This window comes from Pteropus vampyrus, unplaced genomic scaffold (assembly GCF_000151845.1).
Source record: "Pteropus vampyrus isolate Shadow unplaced genomic scaffold, Pvam_2.0 Scaffold7, whole genome shotgun sequence".
NCBI classification, from domain to species: domain Eukaryota; kingdom Metazoa; phylum Chordata; class Mammalia; order Chiroptera; family Pteropodidae; genus Pteropus; species Pteropus vampyrus.
In genome coordinates this window covers 4,658,745-4,673,333 of record NW_011888788.1, presented here as the reverse complement: position 1 = coordinate 4,673,333, position 14,589 = coordinate 4,658,745, and the positions used below count along the sequence as shown (strand labels likewise).

Sequence of the window (14,589 nt, the reverse complement as noted above, 5' to 3'; positions counted from 1 at the left end):
TCAATCATGGGGTTCATAAAATATTATAGTTCATATATTTGACTTTTTTTCACTTTTGATTTAATGTTTGAGAATCACATACATAACTAGATAACCAGAGCAAACCATGCCAATCCCAAATATATTTTAAATTTTTTGTTAAGATTGTTTATGGATACATTAGACTTTTAAACAAACACCATACTACATCTCTTTGTTAGAATAGATAAATTCAAACAAACATTAAAGCTGGTCTGTCCAATATGGCAGCCACTTGCCAAATGTGGCTAAGTTAATTAATAAAAGTGAAATTTCAGTTCCTTAGTCACGCTGCCACATTTCCACTACTCAATGGCTACGTATGGCTAGTGGCTACTGTTTAGGACAGATCAAGAACATGTCTATCATCAGAGAAGAGTTCATTTGAATAGCACTGTATTAAGGCCATATATTTAGAGAACCATTTTCTAAACATTTTAAATAATGTGTTATTGTTATGTAAAATAATATTTTACATTATCATATATTGTATATTATGTATGGGCTTCTGGTTCAAAACGCTGGACTGAGTACATATGTAGTCTGTTACCTAAACCTCCATTGAAATTAAAGTATGGAAATTCAAAAATACATAAGACTTATGATAGCAAAGCAAAGGAAGATGAGGGGCATGAACAGCAGAAAAATTTCAAGAAACTTATGAAAGAAAGAAAACGTAAGGGAGCCTGTTGATAGGAGGAACATACAAAAAAATTGCCCCTCAAGATAGGCTTGGAGGGAACCCTGGAGGAGGCAGGGAGAAACTATATAATGGAATGCCTGAGAGGCTCTAGGGGTCCAGTCTGAAAGTGTAGTAGGGTTGAGGACTGAGAAATAGAGACTAGAAGCACAGGGATTAATTGGAGTTCTATTTGTGAAACTATTTCACCAGCCGGCAATCCCCTCTCACCTCTTGTGCAATGATCAGCAACTTAATTAACATAGTAGCTTAATCCTTTCCCAGGAAATAAATGGATTGCTGGGACAACCTATGAGGAAATAACGTTTACAATATGGTACGATGCTATCCTCATTCTGACCTTGAGGAGCTCATAGTCAAATAGCCCCTTAGTTGACATTCCTTGTCTTGTCCCACTTGTCCCACAGCTCCAAGAAAGAATTTCTACTCTAGGCAAAAACTTGGAATGAATTAAATTGAGTTACGAAAAAGCCCAGGAAACCTATAATAGCTCCCCAATCTTTCTTCCTTAAATATAAATGAAAAATTTAGCATCACTAGGCAGATCAGAAACATCAAAATGTAAAAGACCAAGATAAATCTACAGAAAAGCTGATCCTAGAGTAAAAGGATAAAGCAAGAAAAAGAACTTAAAAAATTCCAAATGATAGACTCAGAGAAATTGAAAATATACCTAAATAAGAAAAGTCTACCATGAAAAGACAATCAGAATACAGAAAGGAGTTACCAAATATTTAAATAATTTGATTTCTGGAATTAAAAGTGAAATTATTGATTGAACAATAGAGTCAGTGACATGTCCCAAAATGTCAAATAACAAAACAAAAAGAAGGAAAATATGATTAAATAAAGGAGAAGCTTGCAGATCCTTTAAAATGTCCAACATTCAACTGATAAGATCTTCAGATAAAAAAGTAAAAGAAAAAGGCAGGAGGAATTTATTAAAGATAGACAATGCCTCAATGCTGGAGACATAAATCATTATATTGAAAAAACAGACAGCTTATTACATCTCTTGAAAAATGTTTTTAAAGAGAGAAAACAAGCATAAAACTGGTGAATTACAAAGGAATGGAGTCAAACTGGCATCAATTTTCTTGTCAACAGCAGTGGGCACTAGAAGAGAATGAAGTAATGTCTTTAAGGTTCTAAAGAAAAGGATTTTTCAACCTCGAATATTATATCTGATCCAATTATCATTCAAACACAAGAGAAGTTATTTAAATTACCTATAAGTTTACCTCTTCTTTTAGGAAATTATAAAGGATGTGCTATAAACAGATGATAATGTGAACCAAATGAATATATAACCTAGATTACAGTAGATTCAACCCAGAGCGAGTAGGAGAAATTCTATAGGATGAAGGTCATCAGTAGGCCTTGAGAATAACCAGAGCAGGATAGAACAGGATCATAGAGGGCTCAGGGGGATGTCTCCATAGGGAAAATAAGGTGATTTTTAAATGGATTAGATAGAATAATTAAAACGTTCGAAGAACTCAAAGATACTTCAAAGTCTCTATGATAAATGGAGAAAAAGGGAAAGAAATGAAATGCAATTAGAAATCCAGGAAAAGAAAGCTCTGTAATAAAACATAGGTAGTTCAAATATGAAGCAGTATTAAAATATAAAATATGAATCAATCAATGGGGTAGAGGCTATAGCCTTTTCCCTACGAGTGACTAAAAAATTACCAACTAGATCTTGCAAGATGTAATGCATACTTGGATTAAAGCAGGTAGCCAAAAACAGTCTCATGGAAACACTTAGCTTTTATATTTAATATAGAATATTGATCATTTATTAGGTATATAACAAAATGCATAACAATTCAGGCTTATAGGTGAATAGATGACATACAACATAGTTAGTTGGTAAACACTGATGTTTATGTATCAGAATATCTTTCATGCGATTTCATTGCATTTTAGGGTTTGTCATAGCATTTCTTAAAGGTAGATTCTACCAACAACAACATGATGACATGATGTCTTAGTCATCTTGGCTGCCATAACAAAATTCCATAGATTGGGTAGCTTAAACAGAAATTTATTTTCTCACAATTCTGGAGGCTGGAAATCCAGGATTAAGGTTTCACCATGGTCATTTTTCGCTACAGGCTCTTCCCTTGGGTTGCAGAAGCTGCCTTTTTAATGTGTGCTCACATGACCTCTTCTTTGTGGGAACATGGAGAGAGAGAGAGAAAGAGAGAGGGAGGGAGGAGAGAGAGACAGACAGACAGACAGACAGAGAGGCAGAGAGCAGAGCACGAGAGAGTAAGCTCTCTGGTATCTTCTTATAAGGGGACTAATATCATCACAAGAGCCCTGCCCTCATGACCTCGTTTAATGTTAATAATTCCCCAAAGACCCCATTTTCAAATACTGTCACATTGAAAGTGTGGCTTCAACATATGGATTTTGTGGGAACACAAACATTGAGTCCATAAAATATGGGTTTCACATTTTCATATACCTGTAATTTTAGAAGAAAAATAATACTGGCATCATTTTTCAAATGGGACTATTTAAAAAGTAGTATTTTACGAAATGCAGTTTGGAAATGTTTTAGCAAAATAATTGAAAACAATCAGAATTACATATTCTCCTGTGAATCTTTTATTATTTTTAGTCAGGTTTGCCCTTCATTTCCATTGCTGAATTATAAATATATACAATGTTCTGTATCCATCTGCTTAAGTTTCCAAAATCTGATTTTCATTACAACCTTGGACCAACCATTTTTGAGTGTGAAACTTGAGAACTCGTATTAGTTTCATTATTCTGTTAGCAAATGGTTTGTTATTGGGAGCATGCTGAAAATAGTAGTTTAAAATATAGAATATAAAAAATAAGTTGGAAATCGATTTAAGAGAACAATCTATTTTAAGATTTTCAGAAATCAATAGTTTGAGAAATCAATATACTTTGAAGCATGATTAGAGATATAATTTTAATATTACATTTTGAGATACTTCAATGGGAAAAATATATTTAATTATAGAACAATATAACTTAAAATACTTACTGAAGTTATAACTTTGTATTAAAAAGTGTTTTTGAATTAGACTTATTCATTACCTGTTACATTCAAAGTTCTTGCCACTTATATTATTTAATGCTATCCGAACTGTAGAAGAGTAATTCTGCTAAATGTTAAATGGCATGAGCTTATTAATAGAAATAAAAAATACTTAGCAGGAATACTTCCTTATGAGGATAAATAAATTTTAACTGCATGCCAATTTACTATTTATTGATAATTTTATTTTATAATTAAATTATAAGTGCTAATTTTTTTTGGCCAAGATACTATCATGGCTATTCTAGATCTAATGCTTGGGTGTATTTCTGTGCTAATGGTTTCAAGCAAGGTACATATGTGTGAAATCAGGCTCCTTTTGACTGTGGTTTTTCAACCTCCAAACCCAAGCCTTCTGTTAAGCTGCTTTTTCATGTTATGGTTAATGATTGTCTTGCTTTTTCTAGGAGATGATGCCAGGGAGGCAGTTAAACACGGTTTGGATGGGATCTTGGTGTCGAATCATGGAGCTAGACAACTTGATGGGGTGCCAGCCACTGTGAGTTGCAGCCCACGCCAGGATTTCTCTTTGGAGTTTTTATTTCCATCACAGATTTGATTATCTCTGTGTCTGCCTCTTCTCTGTGAATGTTTTGGTGTGAGTGCACAAGGGAAAATTTGTGTGAATATATAAGATCTTGGATTTGAAGCTTAGTGGCACATAACTACCTAAATTTGTCATTAATTAGTCTAATACATTTATTTATAAACTTGTAAAAGCCCCCATTAAATAATAAGTCAGTCGTGGGTAAGGATTATTTTTGTATTCATTGGTACACCGATAGGCATAATGTAAATTGGAAATGATTATGCCATGAAAGTCCAAAAAAAGAAGACCGAATAGACAGTCGTAGTAATTAAAAAAGGCTTCAGTGGAGTTTGAGATCATTAGTACAGTTGTGACAGGAAGTCAGGAGGAGGGACAGACTGAAATTTCCTGTGAATGTGGGTCTGAAAACCTGTAGGGATAGGGAGGGGACGTGAGAAGGGAGATGAAAATCCTGTGGCCCAAATGAGGGAAGGTCAGCTGCAAACAGGCTACGCTGCTTGAGCTGTGAACTACCTTGCTGCATGTGAGAATCACCTGGGGGAACTTTAAAGACTCTCAATGCCCAGGCTGCACCCCAGATCAATTTATCAGAATCTTTAGGGATGTGGGACTAAGTACTAGTATTTTTTAAAACTACTCAGGAGATTCCCAGTGTGCAACTATGGTTTTTATACACTGTACACATTATGCCAGGCAAACCAAAGTCCAAAATCTAGATAAAAAGATAAACTGACTGGAAAGATGTGGGACTGAGTTAAAACTGTATAGGAGAGAAATTAACCTCAAGAGGGCCAAGAGCCAAGAAGACCAACAGAGTCACTGGGGCAGATTTTAAGATCAAGGGGTCAGAAATAGATCAAAAGTCATGGAGACAGACACATATCCAGGGGTGGATTTTGTGGATTCACCATCCCAAATAGGGAGCCAGGAGCTGTACGTGGTGTTGGTGGAGTATTAAAGAGTAGTTCACTTCTGTGCTGTCCACTTGTGGGGACTTGGCCAAAATTCTTTTAGATGAGGCAATGGTTTTGCAGTTGCCTTTCACCTCTGCTTTGTCCCCATGTGAACCCCATATGTGAGCCTAAATATGGAATGGGAAAGAATGAGAAGTGCTTGGGGAATTTCAAGTAATCTATTTTGTTTGCAGTGTCTGGTGGTGGGAGGAGGGTCCTGGGAAATATGCTTACATGGACAGGTAAGGAAGAGTTCTTTAATATGATAACATTGGATATACAATAGAAGGGCCTTGATTTAGCAGCAGTGAGTCTTATAAATTGGATTTTGGCATGACAGCAGGCAGGAAGATTAATTAGGTCACCTGGCTTATTACGATAGCCAAGGAAGGAAAGAAGAGCCTGAACTGTGACAGGGCAAAGAGACTCAATTTCCACTCCAAACCTTAGTTTTCTTACCTTTTAAAGTTTAAACATCATTAGATTATTTCTTTGGTGCCTTTAAACTTTAATATCTTATAATCTAATTTATTCCAGGTAAAGTAAGCTAGCATCATGTAACAAAACTTTAAAAAAATTATTTACCCAATAATGCAGATGGACTTTTTAGACCCCTATCTTTCTACTGGATCATCATATGCATTACCCCTTTTTATCAGAATTATTCAGTCATAGTTATTAAATGGATGGCTTTAGTTGGGATGACCAGTTGAATTTATTCAAACAACTTGAAATAGCATAGAACAAATAATTTAGTCAAGTAACATGGACTGTTGCTTCATTGAACTAGCAGGTTAATTTACATAAATCCATATACCAGTTTAATAGGTCTTAAGGAAGACTAAATGACTACAGGGCATATTGGATGTCCATATCTGTACTCACGGTTTTTCCTAAAGCACTAATGGTAGAAATGAACCAAGTCTTTGCACACTTCAGATTATGCTGTTAAGAATTTAAATCATAAAACTGGATGGTTTCAGCTCTTTCTAATTCACCTCTACTTATAGAGACCCATCTTTTTAGGTGATATTAAATGTTGCCCACAGATAAAAGGAGAAGGAAGAGTGAAGACCTCTGGGAGAAGGAGGAGAAGGTGGTCACAGATCAAGGCGTTTTTGTAGATTATGCCTCTCTTGTATATGAAGACATAGACTTACTGTGCGGGCCAAATTTTTTTTTTTTTTTTCCTAAAAATAATATATCTAAATCTACTGAAATCAAATCTAACTAGATTTTAAGAGAAAAAAAATACCTAAATGGTGTGGTTTATTTCCCTCTGGCTAAGGGGATATGGAAATTTATCTAAAAGGCCTTTTTGAGCTGTGGTCTTGGAGACTGTTTAAAAAAAAAACAATGACCCTCCCCTTTGCGTGCTGTGTGCAAGAGAGGAGATGCTTGCTTGAGTTTTGCCTCATACTCTACAGCAAATTTAAGGCCTATGATGGTGAGAAAAATGTGAGAAAGGATTCGGTTTATGGTGAAGATATTTTTCCCTCAGTATGTAAGTTTTGAGGTGAGTGGTAAAAGACTTGAAGGAGGCTGTGGTGTAAAAATTTTCAGTAGATACACAGAAAGACTTGCTGTCCTGCAGATCCTATGATATCATAAATCAGAGCCAAAGAGGTAGAATGATGTCATGGGAGGAACACTGAAATGGAAATTCAGAGTCTTAGGTTCAATTCCTTGTCTTGCCTCTTCTAAGGAGCGAGAGCTGGGTGAGTAAATTGCTTAAACTTTTCACCCTGAGCTTCCTCAGTAGTATTGTGTGGATTGCAAAAAGAAAGAGGCTGGATTATGTCATTTTTGCATTTCTATAAAGCACAGAATTCCCTTGGACAGAGAAATACTTATCACTAGGTCTCCTAGAACAAGAATTTAACTTCAGTTCATCTTAATACCATACTACTGAGAGCCACTGCCAGACCTCTGCTATACCCAAAAGTAGTTAAAAATTAAGTTTGTGTCAAGTTCCTTACCCTCAAGGTAATAACGTGGCCATGATCAGTCTTGAAGTAATTGGAGAACAATGTGACAGAATCAAATTGATTTCCCAAATCATAGTATTGCAACATCTCAAACTGGGGTCTAAAGACAGATTCTCTGGAATCTTTGAACCATAGCAGCATTGTTTTTTCTTTTTTTCTTTTTTCATTTTTGTTTTGATGCTAATGGGAACCAAATTAACTTAAGCTTAAAAATACAGTGTTCTTTTCAAGTGAAAATTCTCAACCGTAGAACATTTTTATAAAATAAGTATTTGGTTTGTTAAAGTCAAGTATTTCCAAAATCAAGTCCTTGGCCATCTTCTATGAGATCTAAGAGGTTTTATTTTGTCTTTTAAAAGAGATCCACAATTCTACCTTTGAGAACCACTTGATATATCAATTAGCTTTTACTGTGTAACAAACAACTCTGAAACTTAACTGGCCAGCAATCAGTAGCCATTTATTTATGGCGCAATTTTGTGAGTTGACAATTTGGGCTGAGATTTGCTGGGAGGTTTTTCTGGCTGGAGTCACTCCTATGTATCTGTGGTCAGCTACTGGGTTTACTAAGAAAGGCTGGTGTAGGATGACCTCTGCAGGGACATGCTAGTTCTGCCTGTCTCACGTCTTGTACATTAGGTGGGCTGGTTCTCATGAATAGGTGGCAGATTTCCTAGAGAGTAAGTGCAAGCATACAAGGCCTCTTGAGATCTAGGCTTAGAACACACACACTGTCACTTCTCTCACATTCGGTTGATCACAATGGCTAGTTCAGATACCAGGGGTGAGGAAATAGGCTCTTCTGGTCCCATTTCTCTCCCATAATGGAAGGAGATAAAATGTCACACTGCAAAGAAATAAAGATAGGGAGGGAAATAATTGCAGCCATTTTTGCAATTGCAAATGATCAGCCAGACCTACATGGGCCAGTGATTGTCTAAGCCTGCTGAGTAGAAACCCCCCAAGGTCTTCCTGGTAAAGCGGAATGGACAGGGTAGAGTAGAGAGTCAGGGAAGGATTTATGGGCAGTGGCCTGGATTCTGTCTACTTGGCTTTAACTAAAGCAGCTCTGACTTTTATTTATGTGCAACTTCTTTGGTGTAAAACCTTTAAAGAGTTTCTTCCATGCCTAAAATGTCAGAAATCAGTAGTATAACAGTTGCTACAGGAAAGTAGAAACGTGAGAACTCCCAATGAGTGGAAGTTTGGAGAGACAGGGAGCATCTTGGAAGAGCGTGACTTGAACAGGATCAGGAAAGAGAAGTCTGTGAGTTGGATCCATGTGGGATTCTTCTCGCATTATCTGTGATTTTTTTTCTGGTGTAGTGCCTTGAATATACCAGATTTTCGATAGAGTGTTTGATAAGTCAGCGAATGGTTGGATAAAATGAACAATGGCATATCGGCATCTTACCGTATTTCCCTGTAGGTTTACTCCACTGGAGTTAAGCTCACAAGAAGTTGTCTAAAGTACCACTAAGAAAAGAAAAGCTGAAATGAATGGTCTCTTAGATGTGTAGCAAGCTGAAAAGAAGGAAACGTAGCAGTCATAAAAGAATGGATTTGTCTATTATGTTTTTTATTTAATCTCCTCTGATCAGAATTATTGTCTGAAACACACCCACAGTAAAACTGCAGTAAAGGGAAGAAAAAAGGGGAAGGATAGGAATGTTCAGCAGCAGAAAGAACATCCTTGTCCACAGACACAGGAAGCACCAATCGGGGTTCCATTTTATAACTCAGGATTCACATTTTAAGTATCCTTATTAGCTTCCTTTCAGGCCAGATTGGGCATTGGAAACAACCTAAAGGGACTTGATTTGCGTGACTTAGAAAATGTGTATTGAACCCAAGCTAGCTAATATTTTTCTTTGGTTCTGGTTTCAAATGGGGAAATATGCTTAATTATAGCTTGCATCATCGCTTGAAAATTGTAGCATTTATATATTGATGTAACTTGCTTGACTGTAAAAGGAGGACTATGTATAAGTAAAGGGGCATATGTAAATGGATCCAAATCATGGTTGGCAAGGCAGAAAAGCCTAAAAGAAAAGAGGAAAATCACATTACTTGCCAAACGTTTAGGGGCTGCATGCCAAATATTGCCTTCACTTCCTCCAAATCTGCTGCTGGGTTTGGTCTTCAGCCTTTTACATAAAACTCCTTTTAAGTTTAGCCTTTAAAACTTTAGGGGAGAAGTGGGAGAGACTGAGTGTTTTCAGCACAATTATTTCTAGGAAAACTGCATAGTAGCTTTTTCAGCGTGCATTTTAAATAGGGATTGGACTTAATTTTATATTTAAATATTTTAGTATGAACGTGAGTAATTTCTACAGATTTTGACCTACAGGTCACCTTGGGAATTGTTTCCATTCTCAAGTGCAAAGATTTACATCAAAGTAGCCGACTGCATCAGCTATTAGCTATTAACTATATTGGCTATTAGCCAAATATATTCGCTATTGCCACATGATGCTATAAAACAAGATTCCAAACTCAGTGATTTAAATCAAAAGTAATTTATTCCCATGAAACTTTGTGTGAACTGGGGGTATGTTGATACAGACTTCATACTGGTTATGTGGCTGTGCTCCCAGTTCCAGGTCCAGCTGGGCTTGGCTGGGCTACCTCTGCTTCCTGAATATTTATTCTGGGGCCCAGCTAAAGGAGAGGCATTGCCCAAGGGAATCTCCTCTCTTGGCAAATGGCACAGGTACAAGAGAAAGTTGATATGCATGAGGTTGCTTAAGGCTTACGCCCAGAAATGACACTCTGCCACCTCTGCTCACATGTTATTAGCCAAAGTAGGTTGCAAGGAGTGGGCCAATGTCAAGAAGTGGGCAAGTACACTTATCTATCTATCTATCTATCTATCTATCTATCTATCTATCTATCTATCTATTCATTCATTCATTCATTCATTCATTCACTTAGCAGGAAACACTGCAAAGTTGCCTTGGAAAAGAAGTGGGTTCAGAGTGGTATGAAAGGAATAATAATGCAACCTACCAGATGAACCTCTATGAGAATTGTGTGTTCTCTGGTGATGATATAAGTCCATTATCAATTGCCAATCAAGGCAAGGAACTTCAAGATGCATGTGGTCATATTCCTTTAAAAGCAAGAAAAATATTTTCATGGAGACTTCTCTAATGTATGGCTGAATGCAAAGTGTTTTGGATAGGGAAATCAGAGACTAAGGTTTTCATTACTAGCCATGTTTGCATTTTTATATACCACTACTTCTACTACCATCAGCACAAATTTTAACAATTGATTTTATATGAGTAAATAATATTCAGAATAATTTATATGAGCAAGCTACTTTATTTACTTTTATGCATTTAATGAAGAATAGCTATAAAAGGATAAGTGTTTTAAAATTGTGTTTATATATTTTTTAATCATGACCTTTGAATTTGAACATCAGTAACTAAAACAAAATCTTGGACTTTGAAAGAAAAATAAGCCTAGTTGTTCTTTTCAGTTACTAGCATTTGTACCTCTTTTTTTTCAAGAGGGAACAATTTTACTGTTGATTCCAAACCTACTTAGCTTCTTCTCCTTTGAGCCGCTTTCAGATGGTCATTGGTTTGTAGAGGTTGAGTTGAGTAACAGTTCATCATGCCTAATGTCCCATTATTGATCTCTTCTCTCCACAGATTGATGCTCTGCCAGAAATCGTAGAGGCCGTTGAAGGAAAGGTGGAAATCTTCCTGGACGGGGGTGTTCGGAAAGGCACGGATGTCCTGAAAGCTCTGGCCCTGGGAGCCAAGGCTGTGTTTGTGGGGAGGCCAATCATTTGGGGTTTAGCTTCTCAGGTAATTAGAGGACAAAGAAATAAACATATAAAACAGGATGATTTGACAGTGAAATAAATACATGAAACAAGTCAGAATGACTTACCCGGAAAATCTGTATCTTTTACCTGCTTAGGGAGAGAAAGGTGTTCAAGATGTCCTTGAGATTCTAAAGGAAGAATTCCGTTTGGCCATGGCTCTGAGTGGTAAGACTTGTTGCTTCAGTTTACAACTTTCTTTTCTTCTAGTGGTCTTTAAGCCAGGCTCTTGGGTAGGAAAAAAAGTGAATTTGAGGAGCAAGAAGATGGAATCATTAAGAGGTGTCATTAAATTTGAAGTTGGCTCCTGTTCTACCTGCAGACTCTCCAAACTTAGTTCACGTTAATACCACGGTTTCAGTTGCTCTGCTCAAAATCTTGAGTCATTCTTGATTCCTCCTTTTCTTCATACCCTCACACCCACAGGGGCTCTATCTATAAAATGTAATCGGAATCTGACCTTGCCCACCACCTTCGCTGCCATCACTCTGGCCAGAGTCATCATCATCTCTCTTTATCTTGGATACTGTGACAGTCTTTCTGTGTATCCTCCTCCTCCTCATGTCTTTCCCCTTGGGTATTGCAGGTCCGTCTGTCTATCTTGCCTACCTCCTCTTCCCAGCCTATTCTGATCATGGTAGTCAGCAGGATCTTTTTAAATGTTATTTCAGACCATGGCTCTCTTCTGATCAGAGCCCTTTGATGGCTCTGAGTGTACTTAGAGTAAATGCCAAAGTGCTTGCAATACTGCACAAGGCCTTATGTGGTTTGACCTCTGTTGCCTCTCTGACCTCAACTCCTGCTACTGTCACTTTGGCTTATTCTACCCAGGCCTCATTTATCTCCTTGCTATTCCTTGACTATGCCAGACATGTTTCAGCCAGAGGGCTTTTACACTGGCTATTCCCTCTGCCTGAATGCTCTTTCCTCCGATATATACATGGCTAACTCCCTCACGTTCTTCAAGTCACGCTTACATTGTACCTTCTCAGACGGTTCCATCCTGACCACCCTATTTAAAATGACTATTTTTTTCTACCCGCCAACTCAACTTTCAGTTTTCTTTCTCTCTTATTGTTTCATTCTTTTACCATAGCACCTATTACTTTCTATAGATGATCTATTGTATAATTTATTTTTTAAATTACATGTAGTATGTGTTATTTCTTTCTAGAATGTAATAAGCATGAGGCAGGGATCTTTGTCTATTGTTTTCATTGAAGTGTTCTCAGTATCTAGAGGAGTCCCTGGCACATGAACAGTATTTGCTGAATGAACAAATAAATAATAAAGCTCTATTATTACTAGTAACTGTTTTAAATTTAACTCAGATGAACCTCTAGATGCAAAGAATGGCTTTGAGTTAATTATCGACTGTCCCACTTTTGGAAGTAATGAGGGTTTCCTTTTCTGTGACCCATATCACTCAGATTATCCCCATAGATAGAATCCTCAGTATCAGTGGTCTACTCACTGCTGTGCTGAGCCTGTGTGGACACAGCCTCAGTGAGAAGAATGTCATTCTGTGAATCCTTACTATACATTTTAATTTGCTATAGACAAATCCTAAAAGAGAGCTTTCAGCTACTGACTCTCTATTAAATGTGGCAGAAAGAATATACTCTTTGTGTTAATAAAAATATGTGCCAGTCATTTTGTGTTAAGGGCTGTTTAGGTAATAAAAATGGTCTCATGCCACATAAGATTTGGCAAGGCTACCTTGAATCATAAACTTTACATTTGTCAAGTTTTACATTCCTTGGGAAAACGATTACCTGCCTGATTATTATTGCATTCATTTCATATTAAATGTATGCATTATTTTTTCAGGGTGCCAGAATGTGAAAGTCATCGACAAGACATTGGTGAGGAAAAATCCTTTGGCCCTTTCCAAGATCTGACAGTGCACAATATTTTCCCATCTGTATTATTTTTTTTCAGCATGTATTACTTGACAAAGAGACACTGTGCAGAGGGTGACCACAGTCTGTAATTCGCCACTTCGATACAAAGGGTGTCGTTCTTCTCCAACAAAATAGCAATCCCTTTTAGTTCATTGCTTTTGACTTTTCAATGGGTGTCCTAGGAACCTTTCAGAAAGAAATGGACTTGCATCCTGGAAATATATTAACTGTTAAAAAGAAAACATTGAAAATGTGTTTAGACAACGTCATCCCCTGGCAAGCTAAGTGCTGAAAACAAAAGCTATCTTTCGGTAAAATTAGAAGTAGCTAACGCCGAGGGTGAAAAGATAATGATCTCACTGTTTATTAACCTGCATTGTGTTTAGATATCCTTAAAACAGTGTTCTGAAATTGTAAGTTCAGGTTCAAAAGGTTGGCCATGCCTGGAGAAACAGGCAACTTGAATTCAGAACACTGAGGAGGTAGCACTTGATACCTCCTCAAAAGATAGAATCTGGATGAATTGGTAGGAATTTGTGATTTTCTAGATACATTTTAATGCCCTGGGCTATGCTCCTTCTTTGAATGTAGATTTCCATTCGCACCTTTAGTGTCTGAATATTATCTGAATATTTTGTGATGTATATTACTTTTTAATTAGAAAGAAATAAAGCTTTTTTTTGAAAATAATATATCTGGTTTATTTGGAACAATATGGAATTCAACCATTTTAATCTGTGAATGATAATTACCACCCTGTTCCCCTGACACATACCCCATTAATTCTCATACCTCCTAATTCCTCTTCTTCATTCTTTTGCTTCTTTCCACAGTCACATGCAGTGCCAACTACATTATTTGTGAGGATCATGTCAAATGAAAATGTTGACCCTTTGTTCAAAAAGCAGGAAAAAAGCATTTTCTTTTCCTCCATGGTTTCTCTCTTAACCTGTCATGGTATCTTATTTGCTATGCAGTGTCATGTTTCCTTGGGCATGGGGCTACTCACAGTGTAGACCCTCACAGATGTGTGAGGCACCATCTGTGACCTGCCCTGACTCCTCTGTGCCCGGGTCCAAGACCCTTGGGGTGGAGGGTGGAGCTGTCATTGGGCAGATGGGTGAGCCAGCAGCCAAGGACTTATTCAGAGGAGGTGGGGAAATGGTGAGAGATGGGACAATGTGTGATTCTAGGCTCCAGGTCCCCAGCACATGTCCCTTTAGCCATTACTTGTAAAACATGAACTCAAAGATAAAATTATTAAGCATTTCAAGCCATTAACCACAGAGCATTAAACTCAAGCATGAGGCCCCCTTCTGAGTGTGGAGTCCTGTGCAACTGCACTGGTTGTATGCCCACAAAGCTCGGGTCACGTGACTCTTAGATTCATTCCCAAGCCAGGCATATGACAGATTGTAGGTGAACTTAATAGCCAATGTAATTTTGAAATTGATTTTTCACCAGTTGTTAAACCACTGTGAAGTATTGAGTAAAACAATTGAGAGAATCACTACCTTAAAATAAGATTGTTATATTTTATTGTTTTATTATTATGT

At 37.1% G+C, this 14,589-nt stretch overlaps 1 protein-coding gene across 1 annotated transcript in view; it reads left to right on the top strand.

Annotated features, from left to right (window-relative positions):
• HAO1 (hydroxyacid oxidase 1) overlaps positions 1-13,119 on the top strand; it is a 53,779-nt gene extending 40,660 nt beyond the window's left edge. Inside the window, exons 5-8 of the mRNA XM_011370115.1 lie at positions 4,208-4,299; positions 10,954-11,112; positions 11,228-11,297; positions 12,960-13,119. Coding sequence (XP_011368417.1) covers positions 4,208-4,299; positions 10,954-11,112; positions 11,228-11,297; positions 12,960-13,030 — 392 coding nt within the window. The 3' untranslated portion in view covers positions 13,031-13,119. The remainder of the gene's footprint in view (positions 1-4,207; positions 4,300-10,953; positions 11,113-11,227; positions 11,298-12,959) is intronic.
• Positions 13,120-14,589: the final 1,470 nt, after the last annotated feature.